General features: G+C 35.7%; 1 protein-coding gene across 1 annotated transcript in view; it reads right to left on the reverse strand.

The window, feature by feature from the left end:
- The window catches only part of COL14A1 (collagen, type XIV, alpha 1), a 165,143-nt gene extending 152,727 nt beyond the window's left edge, over nt 1-12,416 (reverse strand). The window contains exons 1-5 of the mRNA XM_008579625.1: nt 12,233-12,416; nt 11,277-11,396; nt 9,542-9,706; nt 5,033-5,194; nt 760-911 (exon numbers count right to left, since the gene is read on the reverse strand). Coding sequence (XP_008577847.1) covers nt 760-911; nt 5,033-5,194; nt 9,542-9,706; nt 11,277-11,396; nt 12,233-12,416 — 783 coding nt within the window. The remainder of the gene's footprint in view (nt 1-759; nt 912-5,032; nt 5,195-9,541; nt 9,707-11,276; nt 11,397-12,232) is intronic.
- Nucleotides 12,417-13,176: the final 760 nt, after the last annotated feature.

Raw genomic sequence — 13,176 nt, forward strand, 5'->3', positions numbered from 1 at the left:
GAATGATTTAGAATGAGCATGTTTCATTATTAATAATCAGTAGTACTTCTGGGTGTTTGTTACTAGAAATTGTTTCGCCCCTTTAAGGTTTAGGAAGCGCATCCCTGTACATTCCCCCCCAATCCTGCACATGCTGTTTATTTAGCACACTCTTTTTTGTCCTTTTTGAGACTGGCTGCACCGCGCTCAGCCTGTGAGCGCACCGGCCATCCCTATATAGGATCCGAACCCGCGGTGGGAGCGCTGCTGCGCTCCCAAGTGCGCCACGGGCTCGGCCCTACTATGGCTTTTCTATTGCACTAAACTCTACAAATGTCCAGGAAACTCCAAACTCTGGAAGACTAATCCATTATATGACCACATAATTTGGAACACACAGACTGCACTAAAGCAGAAAGTTCAGACCACCCCCAGGTATAAAAAATGTGTGAATAGCAAAAGGGATCTTGGCATGGTAATTAGCTATTGATACCTTTTGCTTTGGAACTCATTAACTTTAAAAAGAAGAATAAGTTGTGTTAGGAATTCATATCTGATCAGTTCTGAGGATTATAGTAGATGACAGAAGAAGATGTAAATATAACAATCTAGAAAGACGGGAGAACAATACGGACAGGTAGAAATATATTTCAGTTAAATTATTCAAAAACGTTTGTGACAGAATAATCTCCTCATATGTACATTTATGTCTTGTTCTCACTACTGTACAAGACTTGAGAGAATGAAAATAAGGGCTTAAAAATACCGTCTTCTTATTACCTCCTCTGGTTTTCCACCCCTGGTAGGATAATATACAACTCTGTATTTTTCCACATTTCCTGGGGCATGAGTCCAGTTAACCATAAAGCTTCTGGCAGTGACTTCAGAAGTTATCAACTCCGTAGGTGGCCCAATGCTGGCAAGGGCTAAGGCTAAATTAAAGAAACATATCAAATCAACCTCTTTCCTAAAGTTATTCTTATAAACCTAAGAAGTTCCATTAGTCAGAAATAACTATCGATTTTATGCAGCCTCTAAAATTTTCATCTCTAGATAAGATGATTTAGTTACTCATCCCTGCATTTGTTCATTCAGACATTTAGAAGTCTATTAGGTACCAGGCACTATTAGGTACCAGGTTCTGAGGATACAAACTTAAATAAGACATAGTCCTTGATTCCAAAGAACTTTCTTAAATAAAAGACATTGTTAATGAATAGTACCAGCAAAATTAATTGAGCATGTGTGTATCAAAGGGTATTCTCCTGAGCTCTTCAGAAGTATTATCTCATTTAATTCTCAGTAGTTAATCTATTACTGTTCATATTTTGTAGGTGAGAAAACCAAGGCACAATGGTTAAATAACTTGATTATTGTAAGTGTCAGAGCTGAGATAGATATCTGGGATTTGAAGGTGGATAAGGTTTCTACACTGCAATCAAAATGGTAAAATGTCAACAGCAGCAGGCTGTAATAAGTTATATAAATAAAATATGATACCTAGAGCAATCACTAAAAAAGCTGTACAAACAGATTCACTGAAACACACTATGAATAAATCAAAATGGATTTCTAAAATATATCCAACCCACAGGAAAGAAGGAAAAAGAAAGCAAAGAAATAAAAACCAAAGAAATCAAGCAGAAAAAAAAATGGTAGGCTTAAGCCCAAACATATGAATACTTACATTAAATGAAAATGGTCTAAATATACCAATTAAAAGGAAGAGATTAGCAGAGTAGATTTAAAGACATATGCAACTATATGCTGTCTACATAAAATCCACTTCAAGTATAATGATATATGAGGAGGCTTCAAAAAGTTCATGGAAAGATTCATACTGTCTTTTAATTCTATTTTTCTGCAAATTCTTTGAAGTGCCCTTGTATGTATGTTGAAAGTAAATTGGTGAAAAAAAGTTATATCATGTAAATATTAATCAAAAGAAAGTAGCAGTGGCTATATTAATATCAGATATAGTAGACTTCAGAACAAAAAAAATCATAGGGACATAGAAAGATAGTGCATAATGATAAATGGTTAACCTACCAAGAAAACATAGCATCCTAAATGTATATGCACCAAACAAAGAGCTGCAAAATATGTAAAGTAAAAACTAACAGAACTAAAAGAAGAAATGGGCAATTCCACAATAATATATGAAGACTGTCAAATCCTCTCTCAACAATTGGTAGGACAACTAGGCAAAAAGATGAGCAAGGATATAGAACTCAACAAGACCATCAACCAACAAGATCTAGTTAACATTAGAACATAACAATAACATGACAATAGCAGAATAAACATCCTTCTCCAGGAACCACAGAGCATATATAAGATAAATCATATCCAAGGCCATAAAATAAGCTTCAGCAAATTCAAAACAATTGAAATTATATAGAAAATGTTCTCTGATGACAATAAAATCAAACTAGAAATCAATAACAGAAAGGAATAACAGGAAAACTGCCAAATGCATGTAAGCTAAATAACACACTTCTAAACAATCAATGGATCAAAGGAGATACATCAAAGGAGATCAAAAACACTGTGAACTGAATAAAAATGACAATACAAAATATCAAAGTTTGTGGGACACTGCTAAAGCAATTCTAAGTGGAAAAGTTATAGCATTAAATACTTACATTAGAAAAAAGGAAACATTTCAAATCAATAATCTGAGTTCTCACTTAGAATCTAGAAAAGTAAGACCCAAATAAATCTAAAATCAGCAAAAGGAAGAAAATAATAAAAATAAGAGCAGAAATCTAAAAAAATTAAAAAGAGAAGAACAATATAGAAGGCCAAGAAACCAACAGCTGGTTCTTTGAAAAAGATTTAAAAATGGACAAACCTCTAAGACTGAAAAATAAAAAAAGAGAGAGACAGAGAAAAGACACAAGTTACCAATAACAAGAAGAAAACAGGAGATAGACCCCACAGATATCAACAGAATAATAAGAGAACATTATGAACCACACAATAAATTCTACAAGTTAGATGAAATGAACCAATTCCTTGAAAAGCAGAAGCTTTCCCCCTGCAATTACAGAATACGGCAAGGATGTTCATTCTCAAAACTTTTATTCAACATACTAGAAATTCTGGCCAGTGCAATACCACAAGAAAAGAAAATAAAAAGTACGGAGGACAAAAAGAAAAAAAAATCAAACTATCCCCATTTGCAGATGATATGATATTCTACATTTTAAAAAAATCTCCAAAAATCTGGAGAAAAATTTCCAGACTAATTAGTGAATTCAGATAATAAGGTCATAGGATACATAAGGTCATATAAGATAAACATACAAAAATCAATTGTGTATCTATTTACTAGCAATGAATATGTAAACACTGAAATTAAAAATACAATACAACCAAAATCATCCAAAATAAAATTAAATACTTAGAAGTACATCTAACAAAACCTATACAGGATTTGTATTCTGAAAACTACAAAATGCTGACAAAGGAAAGAAAAGAATGTCTAAATAAATGGAGAGACATACTGTGTTCATGGATTAGAAGAATCAACGTAGTAATAATGTCGATTCTTCCTGAATTGATATTTGACAATTAATGGTTGATAATTGGCAATTGACAATGAAATTTTTATCAAAATCTCAACAAGATTCTTTTATAGAATAAAGATATTCTAATATTTAATGGAAAAGTAAAGAAACTAGAAAAGAAAAACAATTTTTTAAAAAATAATTAAGTGGGAATACTGAAGTCTATGCATTTTCAAGACTTATCATATAGCTACAGTAAATCAAAACTGTATAATATTGGAAGAGGATTAGACACAGAGACACCCTGGAACAGACTAGAGAACCCAGAAACAAACATACACAGGTATGACTAATTGATACTTGACAAAAAAAATCCAACGAGAAAATGGCAAAAGACATGAGCAGACATTTCACCAAAGAAGACGTACAGATGGAAAATAATCGTGTGAAAAGATGTTCAGCTTCATTAGCCATTAGAAAATGAAAATTAAAACCACAGTGTTGTATCACTACACACCTAGCAAATGGCTAAAATAAAAAAATAGTAACAACAAATGGTGACAATGCATTGCTGGATTGCTCATACACTGCTAATGAGGACATAAAATGCTGCCACCACTCTGGAAAATAGTTTGGCACTTCCTTAATGAAAACTAAACTAAACTAAATATGCAACTGGGATATGATCCAGCTATTGTACTTCTGGGAATGATCCCAGGGAAGTGAAAACTTTTGTTTACAGGAGAACCTGTACATGAATATGCATAGCAGCTTATTCATAATAGCCAAAAACTAGAAACAACCCAGATGTCCTTCAATGTATGAATGTTTAAACAAACTGTGGCACATCCATACTATGGAATATGACACCACAATAAAAAAGAAAGAGCTGTCCACACATGCAGTGACTTGGAGGAATCTCCAGGGAATTATCTTGTATGAAAAAAGCCAATCCCTAAAGGTTATATACTGCATAACTCAATTTACATAATATTTTTGAAATTAAAAAATATAGCAATGGAGAACAGATGAGTGGTTGTCAGAGTTTAGGGAGAGGGTGGAGGAAGAATACAAGTGAGAGAGTCTATAAAAAGGCAACAGGAATGATCTTTGTGGTGATGGAAATGTTCTGTAACCGGACTGCATCAATGACAATATCCTGATTGTGATACTATAGTATAGTTTTGCAAGATCTTACCACTGGAGGAAACTGGTAAAGAATACATGATCTCTTTATGTATTACTTCTTGCAAATGTATATGAATGTATAATTATCTCAAAACTAAAAGTTTATTTTTTAAAAAATGATAGTCTAAATATAACACTACAGAGAAAATCATCTAGTGATTAAAGAATCCCTCCCTCACCCCCACGAAGCCTTCCAATATACTCCCTCTACTTTGATGACTCAGATCTTTGGAGAAAAAAGGCATCTTTAGAAAGACAACATAAAAAATGACAAGAATTTTCATAATCCACAATAGACTTTTGTGCACAGTCATAGCAGCATCTACAAGACTGCTCTCTGGCACTCATTTTACCTTTAATTTCCCTGTCCTGTTCTTCCACTCTGGAGCAGACCGTCCTCGTTAAACCCTCCACAACTGTGTTCATCAGGTCAAATTCGGCAACGTTGTACACGTGAGTGCTGTCCGGTTCTGAGGCGATCTCCTGAAGTTCATTCACATCTGCATTTTTCACCCCTTGTATTGAGGACAACAGAGAGGATGGTGACATCACGCCCCACTGGAAAGAGCAACTGCAGTGGACATGACCTGTCGACCCAGTCAGTCCCCACTGCGATCAAAGCACCTGCAACTTGTGTGGCTTTTTATTTGGGGGGTGGGGGGTGGGGGGCAATAAATAATGAAAATTTTAATTTAAAAACACACACATGAAATAAATTGATGAGATGAAAAATAGCTAAATCTTATATCTATTACATAACGGAAAGTGATAGCTCTGATTCTAACAAATGATGCATGTAGAAAGAAAATACACAAGAAAAGGGAACAGCAAGAATATGTATCATCAATGAAAGTAGATATTACATGCATGTGTCCTGACAAAGGGCAGTTGGGGCCCCCATCTCAGAGGATGGTTCACTTACTCCCCACCTGCTAATAGACCTGCAGTCTTGGATTTGGTTGAAAGTATTTGCTACTTTAAAGAGGCATGTTTCATGTCAGATTGTCTTTTTAAAGTCAGCTTCAGGGGGCTGGCTAGTTAGCTCATTTGGTTAGAGCACAGTGCTGATAACACCAAGGTCAAGGGTTTGGATCCCTTTACCAGCCGGCTGACAAGAAAAGGAAAAAAAAGTCAGCTTCAGAATCATTTTTAAATGATTAGATATTAATTGCTCAGTACATCTTAACAGGAAGATGACTTGATGAAACTAACTTCTGTCTTGCATGAATATTGTGGAAGAAATAGTAATTAAACCAGTACTCTAAACATCAAAGCATCAGGTTAAAATTTCTATAAAATAAGTTTACTTCAATTGAGAGATACTCCTAGAACAATAATTATATATATATATATATAGCATTAAACCAAAGAGAAAGCTTGGGGAAAAAAATTTAACGTACTTAATTACGATATGCTATCTAGTACCCCCTGCAATTTTGCTAATACAAAAAAGGGAATTCTGGCCCAACATCTACTGATTCTATTACTACATGTCAAGCCAGGTGTCTGGAATTATGCAGGGAACAGAGGAGGACAGAAAGCTGTGAACCCTAACACTTAACACTTAGAGTGTGTTTACTATGCCCCAGGCACTGGAGAAAGTATTTTTCATACATTAACACATGTAATCCTCACAACTCATACTATGAGTTTACCACTATTGTTTCTGCCACTTTACAGATAAGTAAACATGAACAGAAAGGTTAATTAATTTGCTCAGGGATACACAGCTAGTAAGTGTACAGCTGGAATTCCACAATATCACACTGCCTCGCAGAAGGTTGTACATTAAAATGGGTAAATATTTACCAACAAAATTAGAGATGGAATAGGAGAGGTAGAAGGTTAGGTTTTATGGGTGTGAAGGTAGATTTCTCTTTCCCAAGCTTCAGCAAATGGGGAGGATTTCTTTAAAGATCCCTGTTGTTTCAATCATCTGAGGGTATTTAAAGGAGGTACTGTGGTAGCAAAAAAGAGAGATTACCTGGGGCGACATGAATTACTTCTTAGATGCCTGGCTGTGCCAATTAATTTATCTTTCAACCTCAACATACTGAGTAACAAAGCATTAGTTGTCTCTGAACTATTTGCTTTAGGAGGTTGTAAGACAATAATATTGCTGATTTCCAGGTAATTCTCAGAGAAAAAGTCCAAATCACATCTGGCTGAATTCACTTAAAGTTTTGTTTAAAAACTCATCTGTTCATTATTAACAAGAGCAGAAAATGGAGGGTAAACACATAGATTAATCTCCCAGTAGTTTAAGTCTTCCGCAGAGATTTCCTTTATTGGACAAAGGGGAAACTCATCTGTTCATTATTAACAAGAGCAGAAAATGGAGGGTAAACACATAGATTAATCTCACAGTAGTTTAAGTCTTCCGCAGAGATTTCCTTTATTGGACAAAGGGATAGAAAAATAAAAAATAAATCTCTCTGATGTTTCTTGCCTGAAGGACTGCTACGATAGCTTCTAAAGTGCACATCTGAATCAATATAACATTGAGTGCGTGCTGAAGCAATGAGCTTAGTGTCAATACTACTTCTTCGTGGCATTCAGTTAAAACCAACAAGTTGGAACTTATAAGAATATTCTAGAAAAGATAGTTCCAAATCTGTTTCTCTCTCACCTTTCTGAATAAAATAGTTTGACTGCTAGAGCTGCATGGGAAAAAGAGAAAACACTCATCATGACTTGGAAGGAATTTGTTTTGTAAGGAATTTGCCTTGCTCATCTTTGTACCCAACACCCACCATGATGCCTGGCACACGGTAAGGAAGAAACTACTTCTGGAAGGAAGCATTCTGTAAATCATACTTTGAGTAGCAAATCTAGCAATGGGTCAGAGGAACTTTATTTTCTCATTGATAGCTCCGAAACTTCAGGGCGAGAAACGTTAAGGCCAAGCAAATTTGAATCAATTCCTAGAACCAAGTTCACATTTATCTTTAGGAGTGAAGCTACCATATGGTTAAAATCATTTAGTTTATGGCCCATTTGAGTTCCAGGGGTGTGCTGGTAAATATTTAACAGTCAGCTTTCTGCCTTGATTTGTAGTGTTTGCCAATTTCTGTAATAAGATTAACAGCGAATAGAATAATTAAATATATAAAATGTAATGAAATGGATCATTCATAATAACCAATTTTAAATATCTTCAGAGACCTGTTGAGGAATGTGCTGTGGCACTTTGATTTGTATTTCAGTGTTGCTTGGAAACTGGGCTTTTTTGTTGCTGAAATAGTTTGTAGGTCTCTGCCAAATAGAAGACCCGCCTATTGCCAAAGAATGTAAACATTTTAATCAACAGGAAAGTTGCATTATATAAATATTTTGTCGTTATTCTGAATGTATGCCATATATATGCTTTTCCACAAGAATGATACCCTGTAAAGGGTTAGTTTTAAATAAATAATCTTGCTTATCTAGAATTTCACACTGTTTTTAAATAGCTGCAGGATCCTAATTCCTTGAAAATAATAAATTCATTTCTCCCTGTACTACCAGAAAAGAGATAGCTATAAAATGACCCTAAAGAGAAAATTCTGACTATTTAAAGGGTAACAAACATGTACTTAACCTTTGCATGCCACGTTATGCTTTTCAGAACATTTTATGTATGATGTCTCACCTAGAGATCCTCCCACTCAAGAGATACATGACAGTTGGCATCACTCCCATTTTAAATGTAAGGAGGCTGGGCTCAGATCACAGGGCTGGATAGGACAAGAGCCAGAACTAGAACGTGCTCGAGTCTCCTGGCTTTCAATGAAGTGCACTTGGCATTACACATTGTTTTAAGTGGTCATTTGTCTTTGCCCATAGCTGAAACAGGACCATGAAGAATACATACCTATGGCAAACAGTTCTACACCAGACTCACGAAGGTTTCTGGATGGTGGAATAATATCATCTTGGGATTTTCCATCTGTGATTAAAATGCCAATTTTGGGTACTCCCGTCCTTGCTCCTGCTTCTGGTTTAAAGCTATTTTCGAAAATGTAGTTCAAAGCAAGACCTGGGAGAAAACAAGGAAAAATAAACACAAACCAACCATCTCTAATAAAAAGCCTTCTAATTCTGCAAAATGTAACCACAAGATGACTAGCTTATTGAACTAAAAGAGTTTTTATTAGATGTGAAGCTTTATTTTTACAACAACCTTGTTCTTGACAAATCTAATGAAAAACTAAAATCAACCAGAATGAAGGTAATAAAAATAATTGAATACCATTTTTGTTGCTGAAATAGTTTGTAGGTCTCTGCCAAATAGAAGACCCGCCTATTGCCAAAGATAATGTAAACATTTTAATCAACAGGAAAGTTGCATTATATAAATATTTTGTAGTTATTCTGAATGTATGCCATATATATGCTTTTCCACAAGAATGATACCCTGTAAAGGGTTAGTTTTAAATAAATAACCTTGCTTATCTAGAACTTCACACTGTTCTTAAATAGCTGCAGCATCCTAATTCCTTGAAAATAATAAATTAATTTCTCCCTGTACTACCAGAAAAGAGATAGCTATAAAATGACCCTAAAGAGAAAATTCTGACTATTTAAAGGGTAACAAACATGTACTTAACCTTTGCATGCCACGTTATGCTTTTCAGAACATTTTATGTATGATGTCTCACCTAGAGATCCTCCCACTCAAGAGATACATGACAGTTGGCATCACTCCCATTTTAAATGTAAGGAGGCTGGGCTCAGATCACAGGGCTGGATAGGACAAGAGCCAGAACTAGAACGTGCTCGAGTCTCCTGGCTTTCAATGAAGTGCACTTGGCATTACACATTGTTTTAAGTGGTCATTTGTCTTTGCCCATAGCTGAAACAGGACCATGAAGAATACATACCTATGGCAAACAGTTCTACACCAGACTCACGAAGGTTTCTGGATGGTGGAATAATATCATCTTGGGATTTTCCATCTGTGATTAAAATGCCAATTTTGGGTACTCCCGTCCTTGCTCCTGCTTCTGGTTTAAAGCTATTTTCGAAAATGTAGTTCAAAGCAAGACCTGGGAGAAAACAAGGAAAAATAAACACAAACCAACCATCTCTAATAAAAAGCCTTCTAATTCTGCAAAATGTAACCACAAGATGACTAGCTTATTGAACTAAAAGAGTTTTTATTAGATGTGAAGCTTTATTTTTACAACAACCTTGTTCTTGACAAATCTAATGAAAAACTAAAATCAACCAGAATGAAGGTAATAAAAATAATTGAATACCACATCATTTCAGAAACTAGCATTAATAAAGAACGTTGAATGAATGGCCAATGGATGTTAACACAGATCTTGTGTGCCAGAAATCTAAACCTTCATAATTTAGGATGAAGCAAGAATACCCACACAGTAGTGACTGTCTCAAAATATCACTATGTTTTCAACTTTGTTCATGATATTCTAAAGAACCAGAATGTCTCTTTTTCTCTTTTTTAGTAGTGGGGACAGACCTACAATCGTAATTGTATTTCTGCCTTTTGAATGTGACAATTTCCACCCAGAAAAAATTAAGAAGTGCTGCAATATTGTTACAGGATTTGTGTTTAATAATCTGTTTGCTGTATTGACAAAAATTCTATTAGATTATACCTCAAGTTGGCAAAGCAATTACCAGGATTTCAGTGGTTTACCTAAAAGTCAACAATAGCGTCTGTATTGTTTCAGCTGAGCTACTGTATCAAGTGCCTGTGAAAGGCAATTGCATGTACTAAGGTTAAAATCTATACAAATCCCTTGTGGTGGTGCCATGGATACTTTTAATATACATATTCTTACATTAATCATTTATTTAAAATGCTGGTGTGCCAAAGATCCATAAATATATTCACGATAACTACTGATTACAGAATAAGGGCAAAGAAAATATCTTCTTTGAAAATCAGATAAGGGCCAACCCGTGGCTCACTCGGAAGAGTATGATGCTGATAACACCAAGGCCACGGGTTCGGATCCCTATATAGGGATGGCCGGTTAGCTCACTTGGGAGAGCGTGGTGCTGACAACACCAAGTCAAGGGTTAAGATCCCCTTACCGGTCATCTTTTTAAGAAAAAAAAAAAAAAGAAAGAAAAGCAGATAGAAATTTGTTTTCATTTAAATGACAGAATGGAGGATGGCTGGAAGAGAATAGAGGTGAAAAGGGAGAAAGGAAAATTCTCTGACAAAGGTTAGACCACTACTGAAGGCTGCTGGCCTCGGGAATGCTTTACTCTGTTCTAGCCCAACCAAGCCCTTCCTGAGACACTATATTCCTATAGCAAAAGTAATGAGATATCTGGGTTTTAACTCTTACTGCTGAGTTTGGGAAAAGAGCCATCTAAGAATTTTAGGTGCTAGTTTATGCTTTACTCTGTTCTAGCCCAACCAAGCCCTTCCTGAGACACTATATTCCTATAGCAAAAGGAATGAGATATCTGGGTTTTAACTCTTACTGCTGAGTTTGGGAAAAGAGCATCTAAGAATTTTAGGTGCTAGTTTAATTAAAAAATACTATGCTAACTCTTTCAAAGTGACAAAACGAAATAATGAAACTATTCTTTGGCAAGATACGTTGCAAAGAACGTGAACTGAACAAAACATACCTGTTAGCGTATTCCCACCCTTGTATGGAAGGTTCCGGACAGCTTCAATCACCTCATCTTTTGTGCTAAAAGCGTTCAGGTGCCATTCAATTCTGGGGTCGCCACTGTACTGTGCAAGACCTGGAAAAGAAAGATGATGTTACTCAAAGATCTAGAGGATTATTCAAGAAACTAGCGTGATTAAGGGACCAAACTTTGCAATAATTTTTTCTTTGCATGGCTTTATACTTCCAAAATGACTTCCTGACATCAATTAAAGGAGTCCAGTTGGATAACTGGGGGTGGGAGGAGTGTGTATATTTTCTAGCCATTTAAAAGTGAGCACCAATTAAGTACTCAGCATTTTTTTAAAAAAAGCCTGACCACGTTTGTAGATAAAAAGCCTATATTTCTTTGTTTTTGCTGTTGCTTTATTCTCAAAGGAATGGTGTCTGTTGATGGCTATTTAAAAGTTAAACTATGAGACTTCATGTAATAACGATTTATTATTTTTATTGTTTATAATATTGCTCAAAGATTTGCAACTTTTTTTTCTTTTGCTTTTTATCCTGGCTAGAATTAATTTGGCAAACATTATGTTGTACGATAAAACTATTTCCAATTTTCTTAGTCCAACATTTCCCTGGATTCAGCTATTTCTCTTGAATAAAAAGAATACTGCTATGTGAGAAATTCTTAAACATAGCTGTAACTTTAAAAGTTTTATTGTTATGAACAGAGGAGATTTTGGACTTTTCAGATAATTAAAATGTGTTCAATAATTAATAGAATGACAGTGTTAGCAAAAATTCGAAGGAATGAATATTTACTGATCCAAACATCAGCTTTTGGGAACAACAGTATAACTGATCTTGCAATTCTGAAAGCTACTTTGTAAAGAGTTTCTGAAATTTCTTAAAAAGCTTCCCAGCAGTTTTACACTGACAGCTGACTGTTAGTGTTAATAACAGATGTACCAATTCGTGTCTTCTCTGAGGCCACACTGAACGCTGTAACCAGGTTTTCCAAGAACTGCCGAACCAGTCTGAAGTTGAATCTCCCAATACTCCATGAACCATCCACCAGGATTACAATGTCAGCAATGGCTGGAGTTTGACAGACAAATTTCACTTCTGCAAAGCACAGACCAGAAAAGTACATTTGTTACTCTTGGAACTTTTAAAGGAGTGAGTCTAGTTCAATGTCTTTCCGATAACTTAGTGCTAAGAATACAATAAAGTTCCCATTAAAGCAACTAGCTTTTTACAACCCTTCCCTTAAATACATTTTTACAAGGAAAAAATTGTGGTAACAGTTGGCAGCAGAGCCAGTGTTCTGGAAATAGTTAGCAAAGTACTGGCAGGTTCACGCCATCCTGGCAACTCAGCCTTCCGCGTATTTTAGAAAGAAGTGTCTCTGCAAACTCATCCAGCTCTGGGCTTTAGCCTGCAGATTCTTTCCAGGAAAGGTCTTAGCAACACCAGTGCGGGCCAGTCAGCTGAGATGGAAAGATGGCCAGGAAGCAAAAAGGCGGGCTCTCCCATTCTGATAAGTCTCTGCTAGAGGAAGTGATAGGAGAAAAGAAATATGGGCTTGACGAATTCAAGGAAAAGTCAGGGCCATGCATTCAGCCTAAGAAAGGTACACAGGCATTTGCTTAAATAGGAAGGACTTTTGAAAGAAGAAAATTGGAAAAAGGCCCCAAAATTTCCCCCAAATTCAAATTTGTTTGCATATTGTGTCTATGTGAAAATAAGATTTTGTCTCTGAAGATCATTCAGGTAATTGATTTTTTTAAATGGCTCAATTAGGACCCAGAAAAGGATGTCCAGTGGTTGGAGTGGCACTACCTAAGCTTTACCTTCAGGGAAGGTCCCCAGGCACCTGCAGTGACACTGGGGAAGACAGTAAGGGCAAATAG

This window comes from Galeopterus variegatus, unplaced genomic scaffold (genome assembly GCF_000696425.1).
Source record: "Galeopterus variegatus unplaced genomic scaffold, G_variegatus-3.0.2 Scaffold1931, whole genome shotgun sequence".
In the NCBI taxonomy this organism is placed as follows: Eukaryota; Metazoa; Chordata; class Mammalia; order Dermoptera; family Cynocephalidae; genus Galeopterus; species Galeopterus variegatus.